The sequence below is a fragment of the Mesocricetus auratus genome, unplaced genomic scaffold, assembly GCF_017639785.1.
Source record: "Mesocricetus auratus isolate SY011 unplaced genomic scaffold, BCM_Maur_2.0 Super-Scaffold_100025, whole genome shotgun sequence".
Lineage (NCBI taxonomy): Eukaryota > Metazoa > Chordata > Mammalia > Rodentia > Cricetidae > Mesocricetus > Mesocricetus auratus.
This window is the reverse complement of record NW_024429206.1, coordinates 15,901,757-15,924,802: the sequence shown is the minus strand read 5'-3', so window position 1 is coordinate 15,924,802 and position 23,046 is coordinate 15,901,757. Positions and strand designations below refer to the sequence as shown.

Genomic DNA, 23,046 nt, shown 5'->3' with positions numbered 1-23,046 from the left:
ACTGGGTGGGTGTGGATGGATGTTCACGGCTCGTCAGAGCAAATGTGGTTTGTGAGGGGTTGAGCTGGAGGCAGGAGCAGGGATTGGGGGAGTTTCTGGCCCCTACCATTTGGCAGTAGTGCCCCCCTGCTCAGGGTTCCCAGTGCTTGGGAGCTCATTGAGCTTTGTTTTAGGGGACTTGAGGATGTCACTGCAGAACCTTCTCTGAAAAGTCCTTGAGTGGTTGGGGCCTGGGACACTAGCTTAAGTGTAAACCCTGAACTCTGGCACCTGTAATGAAGTCCAGGCTTGGTAGCGTCAGGCTGAACTCAGCCCAGGTGGCTGACGTCACCGTGGCCCATCCTGCTTCTTAGATTGCGTAAGAGATAGAATGTGTGACTCTGGACACCCTTACCCCACACCCCACACAGGTCCGAGGTCAGCAGAGAGCAATCCCCCTCCGTGCTCCCAAGTTCCAGTTACTTCTGTTGACCCTGCACTCTGGCCTGGAACCTGCTGCTTGGATGGCTTGGTTGGCCACAGATCTTAGCCTTCTGAGGCCTTTTGTCAGAAACTGAACGTTTCTCATTGCTGCCTTGAAGCATTCTGTCTAGGCATGGGGCAGGGAAGACTGGCTGACTCAGCGGAGGCTGGCTAGCTGGGGAGAGTCTGTCTGTCTGACTGACTGGGCTGGGGAGGGACTGGTTGGTGGACTTGGGAGAGACCGATTGACTGACGGGGGAGGTTCTGACCCACTAGGAAGGAGACTCTGGGGAGAGAACTAAATTGCCACCTGGATTCTGGTTGGACTCAGGGCTTGTCTGTCCTCAGGCTTGGGACCCACAGAAGGGCGAGTGAGCAAAGTCACCTGACACTTAGGCTAGCCTGCCAGGTGCCATCAGTGTATCTTGGCGTGCTGGTCACTGGCTCGCTCGCACCATTGGCTTGGTGTTTGTGAAGGAACCAGTAGGACAGTCAAGAGTCAGGGTGTTGCCCCCGCCAACCCCCCCAAAAGAGTCCCCACATCTGTGAAGGAGTCATTCGCATGGTTTCCCCCAGCCCTATAGACTGTCTTGGTGGGTGGATTCTCCCCTGCTGGGTGTTTCTGTGATTGTGTTTCGCAGGCCACGGCCTTTGTTCTTGTGGCCTATTATGTGGGAGTGTTTGGATCAGCAGTGGGGACCTGCTGTGTGTTTGTGCACCATGGGGGGGTGTGGGTTGGGTTATTTCATGCCTGCTCCCAAGGATGAGCCACCATGAAAGACAGCCCGATCCAGCTGGTTCAGGAAGTGGGGCTCAGCCACGTGGTGTGGCTGGGGTTGTCAGCTGTGTCTTCTAACTGTGCTGCCCCAGACTCAGAAGGACGGAACCTTCTATAGATGGCATGGCTTTGGAGACCATCCTGGGCTGCAAGGGGTTTGGTCCATGGTTTCAGGTTGCCTGGCCTCACAGTCCACGGCCTTATTCTCATTCTGTTTCCTTCCCTTCTGCTTGTGGGGACCAGAGCAGAGGGCAAACATAATATGACCGCTGGGCTCGGGATCATATTCACCGCCACCTTGTTTTGCGATGCATATTGAGACAGTCCCCTGGAGGATTCTCTGAGGAGGAGAGCCTTAAGTCCTCAGTCCTAGAGTGCCATGTCCCTCTGTCCTCATGTTTTAGATGGCCTCATGGGGCCAGGGGCAATGTGCTGGGCTGGGAGTGAGTGGATGGGGACAGGGACCCCCTAAGGAAGAGGACACATAGAAGTTGTGGGCTCTTCTGGTTACAAGAGGGGTGGGGTGGGGGCAGGGGTAGGTGGGGCACCTGGTTGCCCAGGCTGCAGTTGTTCCCAGGAATAAAGCGTTCTGTGTCCGTAAAATGCAGCTGCGTGGGGGTGGGGAACAGCCGCTGACTTTGCCTGGCCATGTCTGCCAGCAGCTGCTGCCTTGGCCCAAAGGGAAGCAGGGTGGGGCTGGCCTTGCTGGGAGCCAGGGTAGGGACAGACTTTTCTTGACAGTGCAGTTCAGTGGTAACAGCGTGCCAGACTCTGGGCCGTGCATTGTGAATGTACCAAGGAAGGCTTACAACTCACCGTAGAGGGGAAATGCCCCTGCCTCTTTCCCTGCATTGTACCGATAGGGGCGCCGAGTCTGAGGTCAGAGCTGAGTCCTACAGAGCGGGCCTGGGATTGGAGCCCAGCACTATATAGATGAGAATGAGGCTGTTTTCTAACCTCCTTGTTCCCAGAGCATCCCAGTACAACCTGGATGGTCCCTGACTCTAGAGAACAGAGGAAACCATGGAGGAGGCAGGTGCAGGGCCGTGTGTGAGATACACATTCAGCCTCAGGGAGGCGAAGCCCTCAGCAGCCCCCATGAAAGATTCCCATGAGTGAAAAAGAGATGGGTGGAGCAGGACCATCATTCCTGTGTGTGGAAGGCTGAGACACGAGGATCTCAAGTTCAGGGACATCCTGGGCAACCAGGAGAGAAGGCCCAGCAGCTAGGAGCACTTGTAGAAGACCCAGGTCTGGCTCCCAGTATCCACATGGCTCACAATTGCCTATAACCCCAGTTCCAGGGGTCCTGACCCTCTTCTTTGAAGGGACTAGGCGTGCATGTACATACATGCAGACAAAACACTCAACATAAAATAAATCTTTAAAAGATTGAAAGTTAAAAAAAAAAAGGCTTAGGCAATAGGTTTGTGATAGAGCGCTTGCCTAGCATGCGTGAGGTCCCGGGTTCCAACCCTAGCACTGCACAGAGCAAGGGAGTGAGGCTCTGACTCTGCTGGCTCCTGTGTGTTGTGGCAGGTGTGTTTTCTGAATGGCTGACTGAGTCAGTTTAGGTCTGCAGCCTGCTTGCATAGACTGTCATGTACCTGTGGGGGCATATGGGACTGGACTGGAGGGGTCACTGTTGATCTTATTTCTGTTCTGGGAGAATATGAGAGAGAGAACCAGGAGGAAGCAGTAGGGACTGTCACTGCTCAGGTGGCATTGCAGCCTCCTGGACTTTGTCTTTAGAGAACACAGCCGTGGGAAGGGTGGCCTGGCCCAGGCGGGAAGGCAGGCTCTACACGCAGAGTTGTGATTGTTTGGGATAGGAAACTGGTGTGCTACAGCCTGAAGTCACGGCTGGAAAAGAGGTGCCAGGGTCACTTGGGTGAGCACACTCTGCTTCTGTCCACCTATAGGACCGTAGCCTGGCGGGCAAGCTGGAGCCTGTGTCACCCCCCAGTCCCCCGCACACTGACCCCGAGCTGGATCTGACACCTTCTCGGCTGTCCAAGGAGGAGCTGATCCAGAACATGGACCGCGTGGACCGCGAGATCACCATGGTGGAGCAGCAGATCTCCAAGCTGAAGAAGAAACAGGTGAGTAGTGAGGGCGGGAGGGGACTCCAGTGAAGGCAGGAGCTGGTTCCCACACCCCCAGATGCCCCGAGGCAGGTGATTGCCTTTTTTCTGGGAATGTGTCTTGACTTGGGAAGCATCTGGACTGGGCATATCAGGCCAACACACCTGAACTCCGGCAAAGAGTCCAGATCCTTCAGGGACCAAGGCTTTCTGGAAGAGACCTTGAGCTGTCCAGGGTGGAGAAGGGGCTTTAGGCTGTTCCTTGCATGAGATAAATGGGATCTGGGAGCAGGGCAGTGAGGACTTCTAAGATGGGGGCCCAGAATCCCAGACGGAGGCGAGGTCCTGGTGCAGTTAGGTCAACCATGCCAGGCTGATGGAGAACTTGCATCTTTAGGCCTCCAGGTCTGGCTTGCGGGTGGCTGGAGCCACCACTACATGCATGTATATTGACTGACGAGTGTCTAGAGCTGTTGGGGTTACTAGTTTTATTCTTTCTTCTTCCCTAGATTACGTTTTGAATGGTATTTTATAAAATTAAAAAATACTCATTTGTGTGTGTATGTTGCCTGCATATGTTGTATATACTTATTGTACTTAACTGTATATAGTTTTTCCTATGTTATAACCTTCTATTTGTATTAGACAAAAAAGGGGAATTGTGGTGATATATTATTTATGATTTTTTAAAGCTTGCCTGAGGATTCAGAAAGCAAAGCCAGCCACAAGTGATAGAGGTCAGGCAATGGTGATACACACCTTTAATCCCAGCCGCCATACTAACTAGCCAGGCAGTGCTGGTACACCTTCAATCCCAGGACTCAGGAGGCAGGCAGATGGGTCACGTAGTTAAGAATACTAGAGGAAAAATTGTGGTAGTCACTTCTCTCTTTCCGTCTTGTGGATTGTCAGCTTGCTGTGCCCTGCCCCTCCCCCCTTCTTTTTTTATTAAGGCATGTCTCACTGTATATCCCTGGTTAGCCTGAAACTCACCATGTACAGCAGGCTGGCCTGGAACATGCTCTGTAGACCAGGCTGGCCTCGAACTCACAGAGGATCCGCCTGCCTCTGCCTCCCGAGTGCTGGGATTAAAGGCGTGCGCCACCAATGCCTGGCGATAAATAAATTAAGTTTACATTCACTGGTGATGGACCATGTTGTGCAGCCCTCACTTCCATTGTCCCGAAAGACCCAGGGCCATTTTAGCAGTATCTTGCCTTCCAGCCCAGAGCCACCCTGGTACATCTGTCTGTCCAGCTACTCACTGGATGGACACGTCACATACACGGACTCACACACATTTGCCTTTTGTGTCTCTGGCTCTTGTCCTCAGCATAAGGATTTTAAGGTTCACAGAGCATAGACGAACCTCACTCCTCTTCACGGAAAAGTACTGTTTTATCATGTGGCTGTATTGTGCACTGTCGTATGTGCTTTGAGTAACTGTTCTGGTTCTCCTGGGTATAGATTTGCCGGGTCCTGCGATGGTGACTCTGTGTGTCAGTGAGGTGTGCCGTGGCCATTTCCACAGTGTGCCATTGAGATACACTGTTCCGCAGTGGCTGCACCATGTGCAGCCGCCTAGCAATTTCTCCTGAGGGTTGCAGCTTTTTCCATTCTACCCAGCGAGTTTCCAGACCGCAGTGGGGCAGGGCTCAGCTCTGTGTAGCACATGGTTGAGAGCTGTGTGAGGCCTTTATAGCCTCGTCCACACCGAGGCTTACGCAATGTCCCTTTGGATGTTCCAAACACTTTTATAGGGTATGCAGTGTCGCTGCTCGGCCACACTGAGAAAGACACTGAGGGTGAGAGGTGCAGTGACTGGAGCCCTGAGTGATGTAACTGAGGTCTGAGGTCAGTCTTGAGAGGTGTGCTGTCAGGGCTGTACCCAGGTCAGTGTTTTGTTCTGATGTCTGGGGAGGGTCTTCACCCTTCCTTTGTGCTTGTTACCTTGTTTCCTGGCTTCAGTTTTTGGCTAGAATGTGAGAGCTGCCACCAGGGGTCACTGCAGGACAAAGGCAGCTTGACTCCTCTGGCTTCCGTGCTGACTGTTCCTGCCTCATCTTCCCCGTTTGGGGCCATGGAGCTCTGCTCCCATGTGACTGAACAGGCAGAATGGAGAATGCTCTGATAGCACTCATGCCGCCCTCTGTAGGGTATCACATCCGGCTTTAGCCTCTGGTGGAGCCCGAGGATCTGCGTCTTAAGTGAACTCTCTGATCTTGGCCTCTATCTTTGGGGTAAAGTGGACAGCAGCAGCAGCAGGAAGGGATGGAGGAGAGGTCCAGCGTGAAGGCAGGCATAATTGGTGGTGATGATAGTGATGCTGATGGTGGCGATAGTTGGGGTGGTAATGTATGCGGTGCAGATGGTAATGGAAGAGGTAGTGATGGGGGCAGTGGTGATGATGGTGATGATGGGGGTGAGGGCGGTGGTAGTGATGATGTCGATAGTAACTATGGTGACGATGTTGATCATAGTGATCATAGTGGTAGATGATGATGATGTTGATAATGGTGCTAACGATAGTGATGAAGGTAGTGATAGTGATGGGTGGTGGTGATGGTGTTGATGGCCATGGTGGCAGGGGTGATGATGTGGTTATGATCGTGATGGTCATGATAATGGTGGTGACGATTGTGGGGATGGTGGTTATAATAGGTGATGGAGATGATGGGGGCGGTGGTCATGGTTGAAGTGGTGATGATGAAGATGATGATGGTACTGATTATGGTGTGATGATGGTGATGGTGATGGTGTGGTGGAAAGCTGTGTCTGGTGAGTCTTCCTCTATGCCTCCTCCACCATTCTCCATGTATCTCCTGGCTTAGCCTTCAGTAGATTAGTAAGTCCTCATTCCTGAGGGAGGAATACAAGGTTCAGAGACATTATGTAGCTTCTCAAGGCTGCATGGTTGTAAGAGTCAGACATGGTGTTTCAGGCTGAGGGCTTTACTCTCTGCTTGCAGCATGTCCTGGAGCCCTGGAGCTCTCAGTGGTGGTGGGTAAGAATGTCTGGCCCCTTGCAAACACAGCGCAGGGCTACACCTACATCACCTCATTGCAGCCCAGATGGGAATTGAGACCTAGCAAGGAAGAGGGTCTCCCCATCTCTGGGCCAGGATTTGAACCTAGAAAGCCTGGTCCAAGCTGGATGCACAGCCACCAGGGAGCCTGGCCGAGGAGGGCACAGAGTTTCTGGGTGACTCACAGGAAATGGCGATCAGCCTGACTTCCTGTGTGTGGCTGTGGGCAAGGGGGGGAACAGTGCCTCAGCTTCCGGCCTGTACCGCTCACACTGTCCCCTTCCCCGCAGCAACAGTTGGAGGAGGAGGCCGCCAAGCCGCCCGAGCCCGAGAAGCCTGTGTCGCCACCACCCATAGAATCAAAGCACCGCAGCCTGGTCCAGATCATCTATGACGAGAACCGGGTATGCCCTGCAGGAGCCAGCGGGCGGATGGGGAAGGGTGGCCCATGGGGCACTGTGTGACATAGGCATCAGGCTGGAGGAGAGTGAGGGGCTAGCTGGTCACAGAGATGGGCTGTCACCTCACACACACATAGCAGATCCAGCGACACACTTGGTGCACAGTGTTTTTATACTGCCAGTTAGCTGCCTGACTGGTCCTAGGAAGGTATGCACGGTAGGAATTTCCATCATATACATGGAGAGACTGAGACCCAGAGAGGGGGAGTGACTTGTTCAGAGCCACACAGCTGGGATATGATGGATGTGAGATTTGAACTGGGCTCATGAGCTGCAGGGCTTGATTCTCAACCTGAGCTGCTGCTGCCACCGTCCCCTTGGCTCAGGCTTGTGAGCTGCTGCCTCCTGGCACCTGGTGGGTGGGAGGGACTCTCCTGCCTCTACCCCTCTGGGGACCCTCTGATTGGCTGATTCCCTGGCAAGCTTTGGACTGCCTCCAGTTCTCTGTGTCTGAGTAGGAAACTGAAGGCCAGAGGAACCTCTGTGGGCCAAAGCTTGTGCCTCAGGGTCTGTAGGAAGTAGGTATGTGTTTTTTATTGCTAAGGAAGACACTGGGGCTCAGAAAGGGCAGGGGACCTGCCTGAGGTTGCACAGCAGGTTAGGTTTGGTGCTGCGACACAGACTCAAGATTGAATTGGCTCCAGGAGCCTGCGAGGGAGGTAATCAGAGAAGTGGCTTTCTCCAGCGCAGTGGACACGTTTTCGAGGCCTCTTTCCTGCTCCTCTTTGCTCAGCTCGCCTGCTTCATGTAGAGCCCCTCTGCTCTTTCCCTCCAACCCTGACCACCCCCCCTGCTTCTGCCTCTGTGCTAGCTGAGGGCTGCGTTACAGCCAGGCACGGGAGGGGTTGGCAGCAGGGGAACAACTGAGACAGACCCTTGCTGTCCCTCTGCCTGGGCTGAGCTTCCCTTGAAGAACGGTAGGGCCTAATGCCTCCCTGGAATCAGTAGGATTACATTTTAACCCCCCTTCCTTCCCGATCCCCAAAGAGGCAGGGCAAGGGCGGCCGGGATGTCCAAGGCCTTGTGCATTTGGATACATCTGTCCTCAAGGCCAGCTAGTGGCTTTTCCACCTCCCTGGGACTCTGTGGATGCACAGGTGTCTGTGCAGCAGCCAGAGGAGGGGTGTGTTACAGTCAGGCAGGGAAGGGAACTAGGTGGGTGGGGGGGCGGGCCTGGATGGGCGGGGCCACACCTTTGCTCTTCTTATCGCACCTGCTCTTCTGTGTGTCTGTGACAGTTGGAGGGGCTAGGGTGGGCCCGTGAGGTCATTATGCATTTACATGGCATGCTCTTGTGTCTGCTTGGCATATGTGTGGCTGTGTGTGCACAGCCTGGGCTCATATGGACACATGTGCACTCTGTGTGTGTTGATCTAGATGCTGGGGCTTGCCTGTGACATCAAGGCGTTGTGCAGTATATAGTGATAGCTAAGGACTTGCTGGCTCCACCTGGCACCAGGGTCTCTGGATCCCACAAAATGTCCAGGGAACCCCAGACTTCTTGTTTATTCTCTGGGTACCCTACCTAGTGTCCTTAAGCAGTGGTATCCCCCTGGCTCTGGTTACCTGTCTACAGGGTTAGACAAGCCTGTGTGCTTGGAGTCAGAGCTGAGGCTTCAGGGGCTGGGTCGGTCTGCTTTCTTTGATTGGGGTGTGTCCCTGTGACCTCCGGCCACCTGGCCAGCAGGCGCCTACAGCCTGAAAGCTGGCCTGCTAGACCTTCAAGTTGCCCTACTCACCCTTGGGCGAGCCTGGCTCAGCGCTAATGAGTATGCACCACATAAGGATGACAGATAATAGTGTCTAGGAACCGGGTGTATGTCAGAGCTGGTGTCGGTGTGGCGTCCAAGCCTGCTGTATGCCAGTGTGGTGGGTGGCTGGGGAGCCCGGCTAGGAGGTGACCTGGGAGGACAGGTCACTGTAGGTCCACTAAGAGCCCTGTGGTCCTGTCCTGGAGCAGGTGTGAGGGACTGATCCCTTGTCCTCTGTGAGCTCATCAGGGAGGTGAGCATGGCAGTGCAGCCGCCTGCCTGGAGCCCCATCCCATGGCCGTCTCTATGCAGTGTGCGGGCAAGCCAGGCAGCAGAAGGCCAGGTGACATCATCTCAGGGATTTGGGGACGCTGAGACCTCTCGGGGTGGTGGAGCCTGGCAGATGGCTAGGGCAGCATGGCAAGTGTGCAAGAGCCTGAAGTGGCTGCGTCTGGGTGTCTGGGATGAGCAGGGCTGCAGGATGGCAGGGCCCAGCCGGCTGCAGCTCCCAGGGTGGCAGGAGATGGGGAGTTGGGGTGGGGAGCGTATGAGAGGGAGTAGCCATGAGGCAGTCGCTGTCTCTGTGTTCCTAGTCACCCTTCCTGGGGCGTTGCCTGTCCCCGAGGAGGGACAGCAGATGTCACTCAGCCCCTTGCAGCAATCACATCCTCTACAGGCTGTGAGTCTAGCCACCTTAGTGGGTGTGGTTTACAGGGCACAGGGTCCTAGAACCCCCAGATCTAAGACCCTTCTCCTCCAACTGTCCCCGGGGCGCCTCTGTGTTCAGTGCCAACCCTTTTACCTAAACACAAAGTTTGTGCTGATTCCCACAGAGCTTTGTGACACACACTGAGATGCCACAGCTGAACTAATGTTGTAGCTTAGCCCTGTGCCCTGGCCATGCCCTGAGGTTGTTGTTCTCGGGGTCCCAGCTCAGCACAAAGGATCCAAGAGTGGGGTGCTTGCTGTTCCTGGTTGGGTGGGCCCTTGTTCTAGGACGAGGTCAGTCTAGTTGCCGGCTTAAGCCTGCCCACAGCCCACAGCCCCTGCCTCATGCGGGTGGGCTGTCTTCTCTCAGCTGGCTCAGCGTGGGGACAGCTCTCGGGTAATGATGGTGACTTATGTGGCACCCTGAATTTTCCTCAGCACCTGCTTGGTCACTTTGCCTCCTGGCACGTGGGTCAGGCTTCTCTAGCCGCTTCTGAGTCCCCCATTCCATACCCCCCTTCACTCCCTGCTTCCTGTGAGTCGGTCCTGGTGGTCCCAGTCTGGGCAGACAGCCAGGCGGAGGCACAATGTTGTCCTCGTGTGTTGTCCGAGAGGACAGATCCAGCCTGTTTGAGGGGTGCCCCCACAGCCATGGGGCCCTCTGTAGCACGCTTCTGTTTTCCTAATGAGTCTTGGTTTGTGAAGGGAGGGGACAGAGGCCAGAAATAGTCACTCTATTGTGAGACCGAGATCCTAGACGGCTCTGGTATCCCCTTCCACTGCTCTGGCTCTGAGATCTGCAGACATCCGAGGCATCCAAGCCTGGCAGAAGGTAGCGGGTGAGACTGTAGCCTAGTTAGTCATGGTCACATCCCTAGCTAGGGCCAACCTGGGATTCCTGCAGGGTTGACTGGAGTTGTCCGTGCAGACTGGGTCTTATCCTCATTCTGGGATTCCTGCAGGGTTGACTGGAGTTCTCCATGCAGACTGGGTCTTATCCTCATTCTGGAGGCACTGGTACCAGTCTGTTCTGAGCCCTGTTTTAATTCCACTCTTCTCTTTGCCCTGCAGAAGAAAGCAGAAGCTGCCCATCGGATCCTGGAAGGTCTGGGGCCCCAGGTGGAGCTGGTGAGCCAGGCTTGGTTGGGCAGGGTGGGAGGAGTGGGTTGGGCAGCAGGTGTTGGGTGGAGGAGGCGGGAGAGGAGGAGGGGGAGGTCATACACTGCCCAGCACTGTCCCCAGGGCCAGGCAGGAAGCAACACCTCCCGATAAGGATGTGACAGATAACTCTGAGTGGCTGCTAGGCAGTGAGCCTGTCCCTGCCTCTGAAGCCGGCCTATGGCCACTCTAGGTCCATATGAACACCCACCCCTTGGTTGACTGATCTGGATTCCCTTCTCTGAGCTTGATGGCTGTGTCACCCTCTCTAAGACTCTTGACTTGTCAGTGCTTCTGCCTGGGACAGTGCCTGCCTGTGGTGGGAAGGGTGGCTGTGACTTCAGTGATTATTATCGTTGTCCTGCTGGTCTCAACTGTGTCACAGCAGGGTGGGAAGCAGCGCCAGCCTCGGGGGACCCGCTGGAGGGGGTGGTGCACAAGAGTCAGTCCCCTACTGCCCAGACATTCCCCCTGTGGTGCAGCATTGGGTCGCACAGACTGCAGGCTGGTGTTGCTGGGCTCTTGGTGCACAGGAGGAATGTGGGTCTGGGGTGAGTGCAAGAACTCTCTGGGTATAGATGAGTCCTGGACACTGTGTGCTTGCTGAAGGCTGTGGGGTAGGGACCTCCTGGCTGGGTCCATGGTGCAGCCCAACACAGGCTGTTCCCAAAGAGTCTGTTCCCAAAGCTCCTGTCCTGACTGTAGTGGGCTCTATGACCCCTTCCTGCACCTGGGACCTGGCCAGAGCTGCTGAGCCACCACGGGGACTCTCGCTTCCTGGTCACCAAGCTGTGCCACCCGCGGTACAGTTCAGCCTTTGAGATGCGTTTGAAACCATGGTCTAAAGGAGCCCTGTGTCACTGCTCTTGGTCCTTCTGACACTCCCTCTGAATGGAGCCATGCAGACCATGGTCTTTTGTTCTGTCCCCAGCCTGGGGGGCCTCACGTTCCCTACATTGTTGGCATTATTGGTGCCTCCTCCCTTTTCAGGCCTGCCTCATATTCCATTGTTTCTGGAAGGCATTTTATCTTTCCGTTCTCAGGTGATGGCACTGGGTGGCCTTTTGTTTTTGTCTCCTGGGGACAAAGCCACCCCACAAGAACGGGCACAGCAGCAGTTGTCTCTCGTGAGCTGTGCCTAGGAGTGGAATGGCTGGCACCTGTGTTGTTTTATTATCCAGAAGTCCCTGGCTGGCTCCTAAGGTGGCTGCCCCATTGTGTATTCATTCCCACTAGGGAGTGTGTCTCGCCTCTGTTTCCCCTTTTTGCCATTCTGTCCAGGCTCAAGCCTCTCTTTCCTCTTTGTTTCTAGATAGATTTAGGGGGTCCCGGGAGGTTTTGCTGTCTGGACTGAAGTGGGGGATGAATGGCCTATGGTGGGGACTGTGTGGGGTCACCTGCTGATGCGCACTTGCTGTGATAGGTCTCTGGGTACCACCTCCATTCTCATTTTCTGGAAGGTGGTGCGTTGCCCAGCGTCACAGAGAGGGAAGTGTGGCCAGTCTTCACCAGGCTGCCATGTGAATGCAGGGCTAACATTGTGTGCACCTGCCTGGGTGCTGATGACTCAGGCTTTGGTGACTGGGCCACTATGAATTCTGGTGCTGTGATAAAACACTTGAACCAAAATCAGCTTAGGGAAGGAAGGGGTTTGTTTCTGCTTATATGTCACAGTCTATCATTGAAAGAAGTTTGGGTGGGGACTCAGGTAGGAACTTGAAGCAGAGACCATGGAGGAACAATCTTTTTGACTTTCTCACAAGTTCATGCTTAGCTGTCTTCCTTATATAACCTGGGTCCACTTGCCTAGGGAATGATGCTGCCCACCAGAAGGTTGGGCCCTTCTGCATCACTTTATAGTCCCCTACTGACATGCCCGTAGGCCACTTTGATCTAGGTAATTCCTCGATCCAGATATTCCTCTCAGGTGACTCTAGGTGGCATCAGGTTCACAATTAAACTTAACTAGGACAATTAGGCCCCTCTTCAGGTACTGAGTGCATTCAGGAACCTTGGCACAACAATGACAAGGTAGTGACCATCTTGCTCTTTGTGCCCCAGAGGGAGAAAGAGGGGAGTTGGGGGCTTCAGAGATTCTGCCTTGAGAGGTATAGTTTGGAGACCTGTGAAGGCATTGTGTATATGACTCCCATGGCCCAGTGTGTCCCAAGAGGGCCCTGTGCTGGGCAGGGACCAGGCTGACCATGCGGGAGGCGGTGATGGGATGCTGGGGCCTCTCCTCGGCACAGCTCTGAGTCACTTGCTTCCTTCCTGCTCCGAGGCGTTATTCTGAGAGCTCAGTGTCCCTGTGGCGTGGGCTGTCGCTCCAAGCTTGGTCACCCCAAAGCTGGCTTGTGGCCAGGCTGAAGGGCACCCACACCCACAGCTGCCCAGGGCACCAGTGTGCCTCTGTAACCACTTGTCTTTAATGAGGAGGGCAGTCATGCCCTCTGCATCAGAGTGCAAGTCACCCAGTGTCCTTGTCCCTCCCCAGGTCCAGTCCTCTGCCCCCGTGAAGATGGCTTCAGGACTCAGGCTTCCCTCCAAGGTGTTCACCGGGGGCAGCAGAGCCTCTCAGTGCCTAGGGCCACAACTTTGTCCTCACTCCCCAGAAAGCAGGCTGGGGTCTGTCCCCTGCTGCCCTCTTGGGTGTGGATGTCCCTTTGTCCTCCCATGCTGGGAACATGTTTTGCTCACTGCCCTGTGCAGGGGTCAGTGATCATGGCCTCCACCCCTTCCTGCCCCAGTAGGACGGTTCGCCATCTTTACAACCAAACAATGGCAAACCTGTCAGTACATCTGGAATGTTCTGAGCTGTTCGCACATCCAGTGAGGTGGGTCCTCTCTCTGCACCCGTTTTCTAGATGAGGAAATCAGGCTTATCTGTCCCTGGAGCATGAGCCCTTAAGCATTGCCCACTCACAGTGGTGTTTGTTCTGTTGGATCAAGTGCTGCAGCCCTAAGTGCCAGGAAAGAGCATCTTCACAGGGCTCCTGACTCCTGAGGCATGGCCTTACAGCCTTCTTCATTCAGCAGTATCGGACTCCTCATCCCCACTAGGCAGTTCTGCAGTGAGTCTGACTGCTAGTCCTCTTTTATCCATTCCTAGACAAGGGATGCTTCCCCATTTCAGGCTGTGTGCCCACAGGAGGTGCTGGGCCATGGGCTCTTGTCACCAGGAGAGCAGTTGAGCATGACTGTCTGCCCCTGGGGTGAGAATTGGCGTCTATGATGCCAGCCTGGCTGCAGGTGACCTGCCTTGTCTCAGAGTGGCAGGGGTTTGTTAGGGGCAGGAGGCTGGTGTGGCTCCCACACTGGTCCAGTGCTGTGAGAGTTCTTCCAGAGTCTCGTGTGGCTGTACCCTGCCCAGGGTCCCAGGACTTCACCAGGTTCTTGTAGGTGTGGGCGCATAGTAAGGAAAGGGCACAGGAGGAGGCGGGGGCAGGATGCAGCCAGGGGCAATGGGGTAGTGTTCAGGCTGTGGGCATGTTTTGCTACCAGCCTCAAGCTTCCCATCTGTGCAGTGGGTGTGATTGCAACACGAGCAACCACTCTGTAGCAAAGCAGCAGGCCCAGTGCTCGACACCTGCGGCCTTGTGTCTACAGTCTGGAAGTCAGCGGAGACCTCTGGGGGGTAGTGTGCGTGGGTCCTTGTTCCATCTGTGGCCTCTCCATGTCCCTCCAGCAGGCTGTGTAAGGTCTATACCTTGGGCAGAGGAAGCCATTGCATGGAGGACACAGACCATTGGTGCAGCTTCTGACCCATTCTGGGTCCCATGACTGCCCACTGCCCGTGCTGTGCTCTGAAGCTCTCCCGTGTAGGTGGCCCTGGCTTGTGGGTCCCTGCTGAGGGAGCCTATGGTGTCCTCAGCGCTCTGCCCACCCTTGTTCCTTGCAAGGCAGACATTTCTCCAGTTTGTATCTGCTGCCACTGTGGATACTGTGTGTACAGTTGGGTACTTGGCCCAGGGTTCATGGGCATCTGGCATCTCAGGCCAGCTTCTTCTGTCCATAGCAGAGACCTTGGTGGCCCGCTGCAGGCCAGTGGGGAGAGGTCACTTGTTGTGGCTGAGCTCTGCAGAGGCTATGTGTCTATGTCCTTGATTATTCAGTGAATGGTGCTAGTGCTGCAGGCTCTGGGTTCTGGCTGGTGACACTAGCTAGCCCCATGCCACCCTGTCACTCACCCACCCCATCTGTCTCTGACATACTTCTTTCTTCTCCTGCAGCCTCTGTACAACCAGCCGTCCGACACACGCCAGTACCATGAAAACATCAAAATGTGAGTCACTGCTCCAGTGGACCAGTATGGTCCTGGGCATCAGGAGACCAGGAGGCAGTCTAGGTGGAAATCCCAGGCTAAGGCTGGGCTCAGACCAGGCCTGGGGTGGAGGGAGTGGCAGCTTGGGAACAGCAACTGGAGGCAGGAGGCAGGCTGGGCAGAGGGGAGTGCTAGCTCTGGGTTGCTGTAGAGCACACTTGGTGTCTGAAGCGGTTGTAAGCACACTCCGAGAGGCTTCATGAGCCGTGCCTCAGTGATGGGCCTTTCCCCAGATGGAGGCAGGAAGGCGATAATGTCTCTTAGGCATGCAGCAGGGATGCCCGGCTATGCTGGGGTCTGATGGCTGGTGTCCTTATGCTGGGGGAGGTGGAACTGCTGGAAGGTGGCCTGTGTCCTGTGGTGCTTCTATAGGAGTAACTCCCATCAACAGGCTATGGAGGAGACATTTCTAACCATCCGGACACCGAAAGGCGGAAGGACCTGTTAGGTGTGGGGCAGGCTGGAGGGGAGGGTGTTGGGGATGCTTGAGTTTGCCACTGTGGGCATGCACGGGTATTGGCTGGTGGCCTTGGGATGTGGCTTGGTGGGCTCAATAGGTGGCGGTACATACAGTGCTCTGGTCATTGTCCTGGAAGCCAGTGCCCCTCCCTCTTGGTTCTCAAGTGTTACTGATGCTGGGCTCTAGGAGGCCCCTATGTGGCTTCTGGAGTTGTGTGTGATCACACCCCTGCCACCCTCTTGTGTCTCCTCGAGTATCTTTCCTTGCTTACTGACCCTGTGGGCCCTGAACCCGCATTGCAGTGTTTGGCCAAGCTGCTGCCATGGCTGCCTTTGTTAGCTGGGTCCCTTCATTGCCCAGGGCCCAGAGTCCTTCTGCTTCTCTTCTCCAGGGACCTGCCCGGCTGGCTGGTCTCCATGGAGAGAGGGGCTGCAGAAGGGGGATGGTGACAGGCCATTGTAGAGGCTTGTCACAGTTGCTTTGGGGTCCAGTGGGGCATGTGCCACCAAGCCTGGCTACTGGGACATCACTCACTCACTCACTCACTCACTCACTCACTCACTCACTCACTCGCTGGTGTCACCTGTCCTCACCCCCTGGAGTCTGAGCAATATGGGTCTAGTCTCTGCTCACCTGAGGCTTGCCCAGCCCTAGCCTTCATGCCCTGACACTTCTGGGATGGGTTTCTTACACATGACAAGGTCTCAGTGGGTAGCCCTCGGCTAGCCTGGAACCTCCCGAGCTCTGGGATTCCAGAATGTGTGGGCGTATGCCTCTGATGATCATTTAACAGGCCAGTGATTTTTCGTATAGCTTTTAGTGCTTCAAGTAAATGGTGTTCATAGGAAGAGTTATGGGGTATTCCAGGTTATAGAAACAGCCATAGATCCAAGCCGTAGAGGTGTGTGTCCTGGGCAGTGCAGGTGGCATTGGCCATAGTGAAGTTGTGACTCTGCTTACCAGGCTAGAAGTGGAATGGGTTTTTTTTGATGCCTTACGGCTCTGTTAGTCACTGGATCTGTTTGGGCATGGTGGCATAGGCCTGTGGGCCCAGTGCTCTGAAGGCTGAGGTAGGAGGTTGGTGAGCAAAAGGGCTACAAAGGAAGACCCCAGTGGCTTAAACAAACAAACAAACAAACAAAGGAATATGTAAAGACACAAAGAAGGAGGAGAAGGGAGGTGCTTGAGTCTACACTGGCTGGTATGACCACCCAGACACAATTCTAGGTACTGAGTCATAAATATAGCTCTGGGGGAGTGCGCTTTCCTAAGTAGTCAGTTTTCTGGTTAGCAAGTTCACATGTGAGTGCCTTCTGAGCTGCCTCGTGCCTGGAGCATTGGGGTTGTTGTAGGCACCACAAGCATCATGGCCACTGTTGCCTATTTCAGAGTTGTACTGTTTAATCCACATAGTCTTCACTGTGAAGAAGCCTTGAGAAGTCATAGGAGAAGAGGGGGAAAGGGACTCTGGCCAGAGACCTGGGGCAGGATGTGCTGGCTGAGGACAGAGCAGCAGCTGGGCCGTGTGGGACATCCCAGGCAGATGGGACCAACAGCGCAAAGGTCCTGGAGCTGTGCTGAGCTGGTGGAGATTGCAGACGGCCGCAGCCACCGGCAGGATCCGGCAGGAGGGTGCTCTTGTCCTTCCGGCTTGGTCACCATCTGCGTAGACGTGGCCTTTAATGTGGGACGTGCTGTGCGGGGAGTTTATCTTCAGGTTCACTCTGTTGACTACTGGGAGAAAGGGCCTGGGACACCGTGGGAAAGCCCTGAAGAGAGATGGGTGGTGAGCTATGGAGGTTTAGGGCATGGGGTCCCGGTTCTCAGCCCAGGGCAATATGTGATAACACAGAGCCACCCCTTGAAAGGTAAAAACAGTGCCATCACTCACTGGGGGCAAAGAGACTTCAGCTGGGGCCATTGGCTCCTTTGACTCCATTCCTGCTACCTAGGTATGGCCTGTGGTTGAATCTGAGGGACAATGAAACCTGGGGCTGGGACACTGGGGTCCTGGAATCTGTTTTTTTTGTTTGTTTGTTTGTTTTTTGTTTTTTTTTTTGTTTTGTTTTTTTTTTTTTTTTTTTGAGACAGAGTTTTTCTGTGTAGCCCTGGTTGTCCTGGGTTTCACTCTGTAAACCAGGCGGGCTAGCTTCAAACTCAGAGATCCTCCTGCCTCTACCTCTGGAGTGCTGGGACAATAGGTGTGCACCACCACTGCCCAGCTTTTCTTTTTTTTAAAACAGCTTTTGGACAAAGTATGCATACAGTTTACCATTTAAAGTCTGAACAGCTTTTACTTGGCCGCTCAGCATGGGTCTAACAGCGCAGCATCACTTAGGTGGAGCTTGGTGCTTGGTGTTTCTTCCTGGTCAAGGATCCCTCTTGTTTTCTCCCTGCCCCTTCCCTGTCTGGGTATTTCTCATGCATGGGGGTGGGCTGTCCCAGTAGCTCATAGTCCCAGGTTGGACAGGGTGGGGTGCAGTTCAAGCTCGGAAGGTATGGGTGGTTTCCTCTGGCCCGAGACTTCCCAGAGGGGTGCTGGGTAGCATGCCTCATGACACAGTGAAGTTCAGGCCCTGGAAGCTGCTTGGAAGGCAGTAACCGTGTGACCCAGGTGAAGTGTCAGGAGCTCCCAGGCCTGAGGGCGTAAGGCCCTTCTTGAGGCCTGGGGGCCTTTGGGGCTACTGCCTAATTGGGTGAGAAAGAGTCAGACTGCTTAGCTCCCTAGGGGCGGGGGAGTCACTGGGGGAAATGAGCGTCCCTGAAGGAAGAGCCAGGACCTTTGGCATCACATGGCTGCCGGGACTCAGTTCTGATAAAGTGGACCGAGTGGTGTCAGCTTGGGGGTGTGCCTGTGATCACAGCACTCAAGAGGCTGAGACTGTAAGGGTGAGGTTGAGGCTAGCCTGGGCTACCTAGCAAGAACAGGACAAACAAGCACACCCTGCCCGAAACAGTATTGTCAGAGCTGCTGGTGGGGGTGGTGAGTGTCTCATCACCAGGAGGTAGGCAGTCCTAGATCGGTGTCTTGGCTTGGCATGTGACAGGCAGGAGACTGGGCGGCCACTTGTTGCTTGGAAAACCAAGGTCTGCGGTGCGTGAGTGCCACAGAGCAGGGCCTCCGTCTCACCATCTATAAGGTGGGAGCAGCCCTGAGGCCGCTGAGGGCCCTCTGAGTTAACACCCCTGCCCGCGTTGACAGCTGACCAGAATGTGGGAGGGGCGTTGGGGCTTTTGTCGCTCTGAGTCCCTGACCATAGAGACAGTTACTCCTCATCTATTCTGTGCTCATTCATCAAACATGTCTCTGTGTATCTGGTCTTCGCCAGGCACTGCCTGTCCCTGGGAGACGGCTGTGAATGGGTCCTCACCTGAAATGGGGAGATGGGCAAGCTGGGTACTCATGTGGAGTGTGACAGCTGTGACAAGGACAGTGAGGTTGATCCAGGGGCTGGTGGGGAGTTCCACCACCCAGGGGGCAGAGCCATCACTGCTCCTTGGCTGTCTGCTGTAATTGCTGAGGTGGGAAGTCTCCCTTCCCTGGGGACCTGGCCCCTGTCATTTTAATTTCTCTGCCTGCATGCCTGGCCATGACTTTCAAGTTAATTTCATGCTTGGCTTCCTGGTGTGGGTGATTTCAGACCTGTGGAGGTCACTTGTACGCCGCTCGCCTCCTCTGCCTTGCCTTGGAAAGTGTCAGTAGCTGCCAAGCTAATGCCAGGGAACCTGCCGCCTGGACTGGGAGTCTGGCCTTAGGGGCTTGAACCTCTTAAATTGCCAACGGAGGGAAGGCAGCCCCCAGGTCATGCTGGAGGAGGGCAGAGCAGGAGGCTGTCAGACACTGCAGAAGCACCGGGAGTGGCCAATGACTGGATGGCAGATTAAGTCTCAGAGCATAAGATGGAGCTTGGCAGCCACCACCCAGCCTAGGTTAGCAGCCTCCTGGTGTTCCAAAGTTTATGTACCTATTCAGTCTCTGCCAGCAGGGCCTTGGTCCTCAGGTCTGTCAGGGCTAGGAGGCTCCCCTCTCCCATGTATCCTAGGCCTGCTGTCTCATTTGTGGGATGAGCAGGAAGAGGACCCTGGTTATTGGGAATATGTCTCTGGTCTTGCTCTGGAGATTCAGAGGTGCCAAAAACTTTCTCCAGATTCATATAGCCAAAGCCTTGAGAGACTCAGTCCATAAGTCCTGACCTGACAACCTCAGACAGTCACGTTTTTTACCCACTAGTAGGCTAGGCTGGTCTCCTTTGCCACAGTAGGCACGGGCTTTCTAACACCCTGCCCCCAGCTTGACCAGGCATGTGTGGGGCTCTGTCTTACTGTTCCCTGGCACAGATGGGGTCAGACCCTCCCTGAACCTCATCTCGTCCTGCCAAGCCCTGGAACCCAGCTCCCCTCAACTCATTTTGCTAAAACCCATGTCCATGGTTAGTAGGCTAACTGATTCCATGGACTGTTCGCAGAAGTCCTCCCCTTGTCTCCACCGAAGTGTCTATTTTTTTTGTATACTGGTGCATTAGGATTGGTGGTAGCTCCGTTCTTTCAATAAGAGGTGGCTGTATACTCCCTCCCCTACCTCTTGGCCCCCTTTATTCTTGGTCTCCACCATCCCACAATCTCCTCCAACTCTCTGTACAGCAGAGAATAATTGAAGCTCGGATTCTTCTGCCTCCACCTCCCAAATGCCGAGATGACAGGTGTGGACCACCATTTTCGTGTGGTGTGGGGCTGTGCTCCCTAGGCTAGCACTCAACCCACCAAGCCACATCTGGAGTCACAGGCTTGGGACCTCTAGGCTCTCACTCCAAGGTGACTCCCAGCAATGGAAGCTCTTTGGATTGGGGCATGCTGGCAATGTGGGGAGGTTGGGGATCCCTCACCAGAAAAGCCCAGGTTGGAGAGGGCAAGTTCAGGGGTGTGATAGTCCCCAAGGCCTGTCTGCTGGTTGTAGCACCTAGCTCTGCGTAGTAGGGCTGTGGGGAGCTGGGGGGTACTGAGGCCTCTGTTGCTCAGTGGTGGGGTGGGGGGTGGAGTCCTGCATCCCATTGCTGCCGTGCCTTGTCTCAGGACATCTGTTCTCTCTTTGCAGTCTGAACTCTCCTGCCTTGTCTGTGTCTTTTCTCCTACCCTCCACCTCCATTTTCAAAACCTTTGTCCATTCTGAGGCAAACCTCTGCTCTCTTCCTCTCTTTTCCTTCTCCCAGCTTCTCCCCATCCCTCTCCCCATGTCTCCGCCCTTCTTTTGCTCTCCTCCTCTCAGAATTCCCCACCCCTTTCCTCAGTAGTACTTGCAGAACCTTGTGCGGTCTGTGTGGTCAAGCTGCTTGCTCTGTGCTGAGGGGAGCCTGGCTGTCTATCCTGAGCTGGGAACCCCTCGCAGCCCTTAGCTGCTCATTGGCCAGGGCACCCAGGGGGTGAACTTTGTTGGTTGGTACCCACAGCTGTGATTCAGACGGATGAGGATGGTGCAGGTTGGCAAGTGTCAAGGCTGAAGGGGTTGGGAGGCGGATACTGGGAGCCCTGTGGGGCGAACTGGGCTCTGAGGAAAGTAGGGGGAGTGGGCTCCCATCTGACTGAAGACCAGCTGATGACTGCCACCTCTGACCCCTGTCTGTGCTCCCCAGAAACCAGGCGATGCGGAAGAAGCTCATCCTGTACTTCAAGCGGAGGAACCACGCACGCAAGCAGTGGGTAAGTACCGTCCTGTCTCCCCCATGCCATATACAAGCAGTGGGTGAATCCCGTCCTGTATTCTCCATGCCATATACAAGCAGTGTGTGAGTCCCATCCTGTCCCCTCCATACCACATACAGGCAAGTGGGCGAGCCCCTTCCTGTCCTGTCTCCTCCATGACATATGAAAGCAGTGGGTGAGTCCTGTTCTGTCCCCTCGACACCGTGGGCAGACAGCGTGTGAGCCCTGCTTCCGTTCTGTCCTTCTCCAAGCCCCCTCTCCCCCTCCCCATCCCTGTCCCTTCTCTTCCACAGGGCTTGAGGCCCTGTGCTCCCATGGCCAACGGAGAGTCAGACCCCAAGGTCCCTGTTGACTCTGCAGCTGTTAGGATGGATGTCTGGGTCATGAAAGAATGCTGTAGACGAGCCATAGAGGCGGCAGCTGCTGTGGCGGTTGGGGCCTAGGGTGGGGCTCCTAACCCCTTCTCTTGAAGTCCTAGGGATGGGGGAGCCACTGAAGCCAAGAAGGGAGCCTTGCATTCACTCCAAAATGCCCATCATGAGCTTTTGTACCCAGGGAGGTTTCAGGGAGAGATGGAAGTAGAAAGGCCTTAAAATGAGCCACCCTCCCCAGCCAGGTTCAGGCTCTGGAAAGCAGCGAGGCCCCTGGTCTGTGGTGGGCGGGTGGTACTGCTTCCTAAGCAGGCTAGCCGTGTGCGGGACTCTGAGCAGCTAGTTGCACTTTGACCCACAGGGGACCAGGCCTAAGGGATGGAGCCCAGGTCCTTGTTGTCACCCCAGCTGCCAGGGAGGGAGTGACGCTCTACCGTCGCCCCTGCTCGCACAGTGCCAGAACTGTGCAGCTAAGAAGTTGTGGGGCTGACATCAGGGGAGGTCGCGTCAGTCTCTCCCTCCATGGCTGCAGCTCCCTGTGCCGCCATGTCCACACAGTATCTGCCCAGTGGTCCTGAGTCTAGGGAGCATTGCCCTTCCTGGGCTCTGCATGCGGGCTCTGGTTAGGCTCAAATCCGTACCAGCTCTGAACCAGCATCAGGCTTTGGCTGATGTCATCATTTCTCTCAAGTCCGGGGCTGCTGGCAGACAGCGGGGGCGGCAAGGTTGGTGAGCCGAGGAGAACGGAGAAGGCCGGCAGGGTGGAGGCCGGCCTCACGGGCTATGCTCTTCTGCACCCAACCCTCACTGGGCCATGTCAGATGGGCCACAAGGTGGTCCCCGCCTCCTTCTTGCTCAGGCTGGCCTGGTACTACTGGTACTTCTGGTACTGGTATGGCAGGGCTGTTCAGTGGTTCTTAGAGCCTGTGGGTTTGCAGCACACAGAATGCAGCAGCTAACGCGCTGCTTTGAAGCCGGGTGATGATGCTTAAATCCGAATTGTGGGGGAAGAGATGGAGGCCAGTCGCCAGTTAGGTGCCTTCAGCCGCAGTTACTGAATGCCTGCTGTGCGTGTGGATCCCAGTTATGTGGGCACGGGCTTTGGGGGCCAAGTTTTATGCACAGGTTTTGCACCCCAGCAGTCTCCCCCTCAGCGGTGCGTAGTGCCGTGAGATGGGTTTGTCTTCCCAGCCCCGTGTTTCAGCAGGGAAGCCGAGACAGAGTTTAGGTCACTTGCTCCTTGTCACACAGCTGAGAAGTAGTAAGGCTGGATTGGCACCTGGCTCCTGGTTCCCGAGTCTTGTGTTCAGATCCACCTGGGTAGGCAGCTCGTGCCCTGAATTCTAGGGCAGAAAATGAGGTTTCAGATAAGCTCAGGAGGGGAAGAGGTCCTAGGCAGCAGAGGAGAAGTGGCCATGTCGAGAGACAAGGAGCAGGAAAGGGCAAGCTATTCGTGTGCAGATCTCTCTGAGCTGGGGCAGGAGCCAGCCCAGGGGTCATCCTCAACTCCGGGTTACCATGCACCTTCACAGTAGACCTGCTTTAGTATAGAACATGTGCACTGTCCAGCTCCTCAGTCATCCAGGAAGACGGTGATGACCCTAAGACCAGGCTGGCCAGCTCCAGGGTCACCATGTGCAGACCACAGGCCCCTTGCTGCTGTTGGGTGGGGAGAGGGCAAGCGTGGAGGTCTGCTCGACTCCCCGCAACCCTGCCATCCACCCTGTTACATCTACATGCCACCCACTGCCTGCCCGAGCTTCCAGCCTC

General features: G+C 55.2%; 1 protein-coding gene across 24 annotated transcripts in view; it reads left to right on the top strand.

Moving 5' to 3' along the window:
• The window catches only part of Ncor2 (nuclear receptor corepressor 2), a 159,201-nt gene that overhangs the window by 62,637 nt on the left and 73,518 nt on the right, over nt 1–23,046 (top strand). For all 24 annotated transcript variants that reach the window (XM_040731477.1, XM_040731479.1, XM_040731485.1 and 21 more), the window contains 5 exons: nt 3,163–3,342; nt 6,640–6,753; nt 10,341–10,397; nt 14,657–14,709; nt 20,836–20,902. In XM_040731477.1, coding sequence (XP_040587411.1) covers nt 3,163–3,342; nt 6,640–6,753; nt 10,341–10,397; nt 14,657–14,709; nt 20,836–20,902 — 471 coding nt within the window. The remainder of the gene's footprint in view (nt 1–3,162; nt 3,343–6,639; nt 6,754–10,340; nt 10,398–14,656; nt 14,710–20,835; nt 20,903–23,046) is intronic.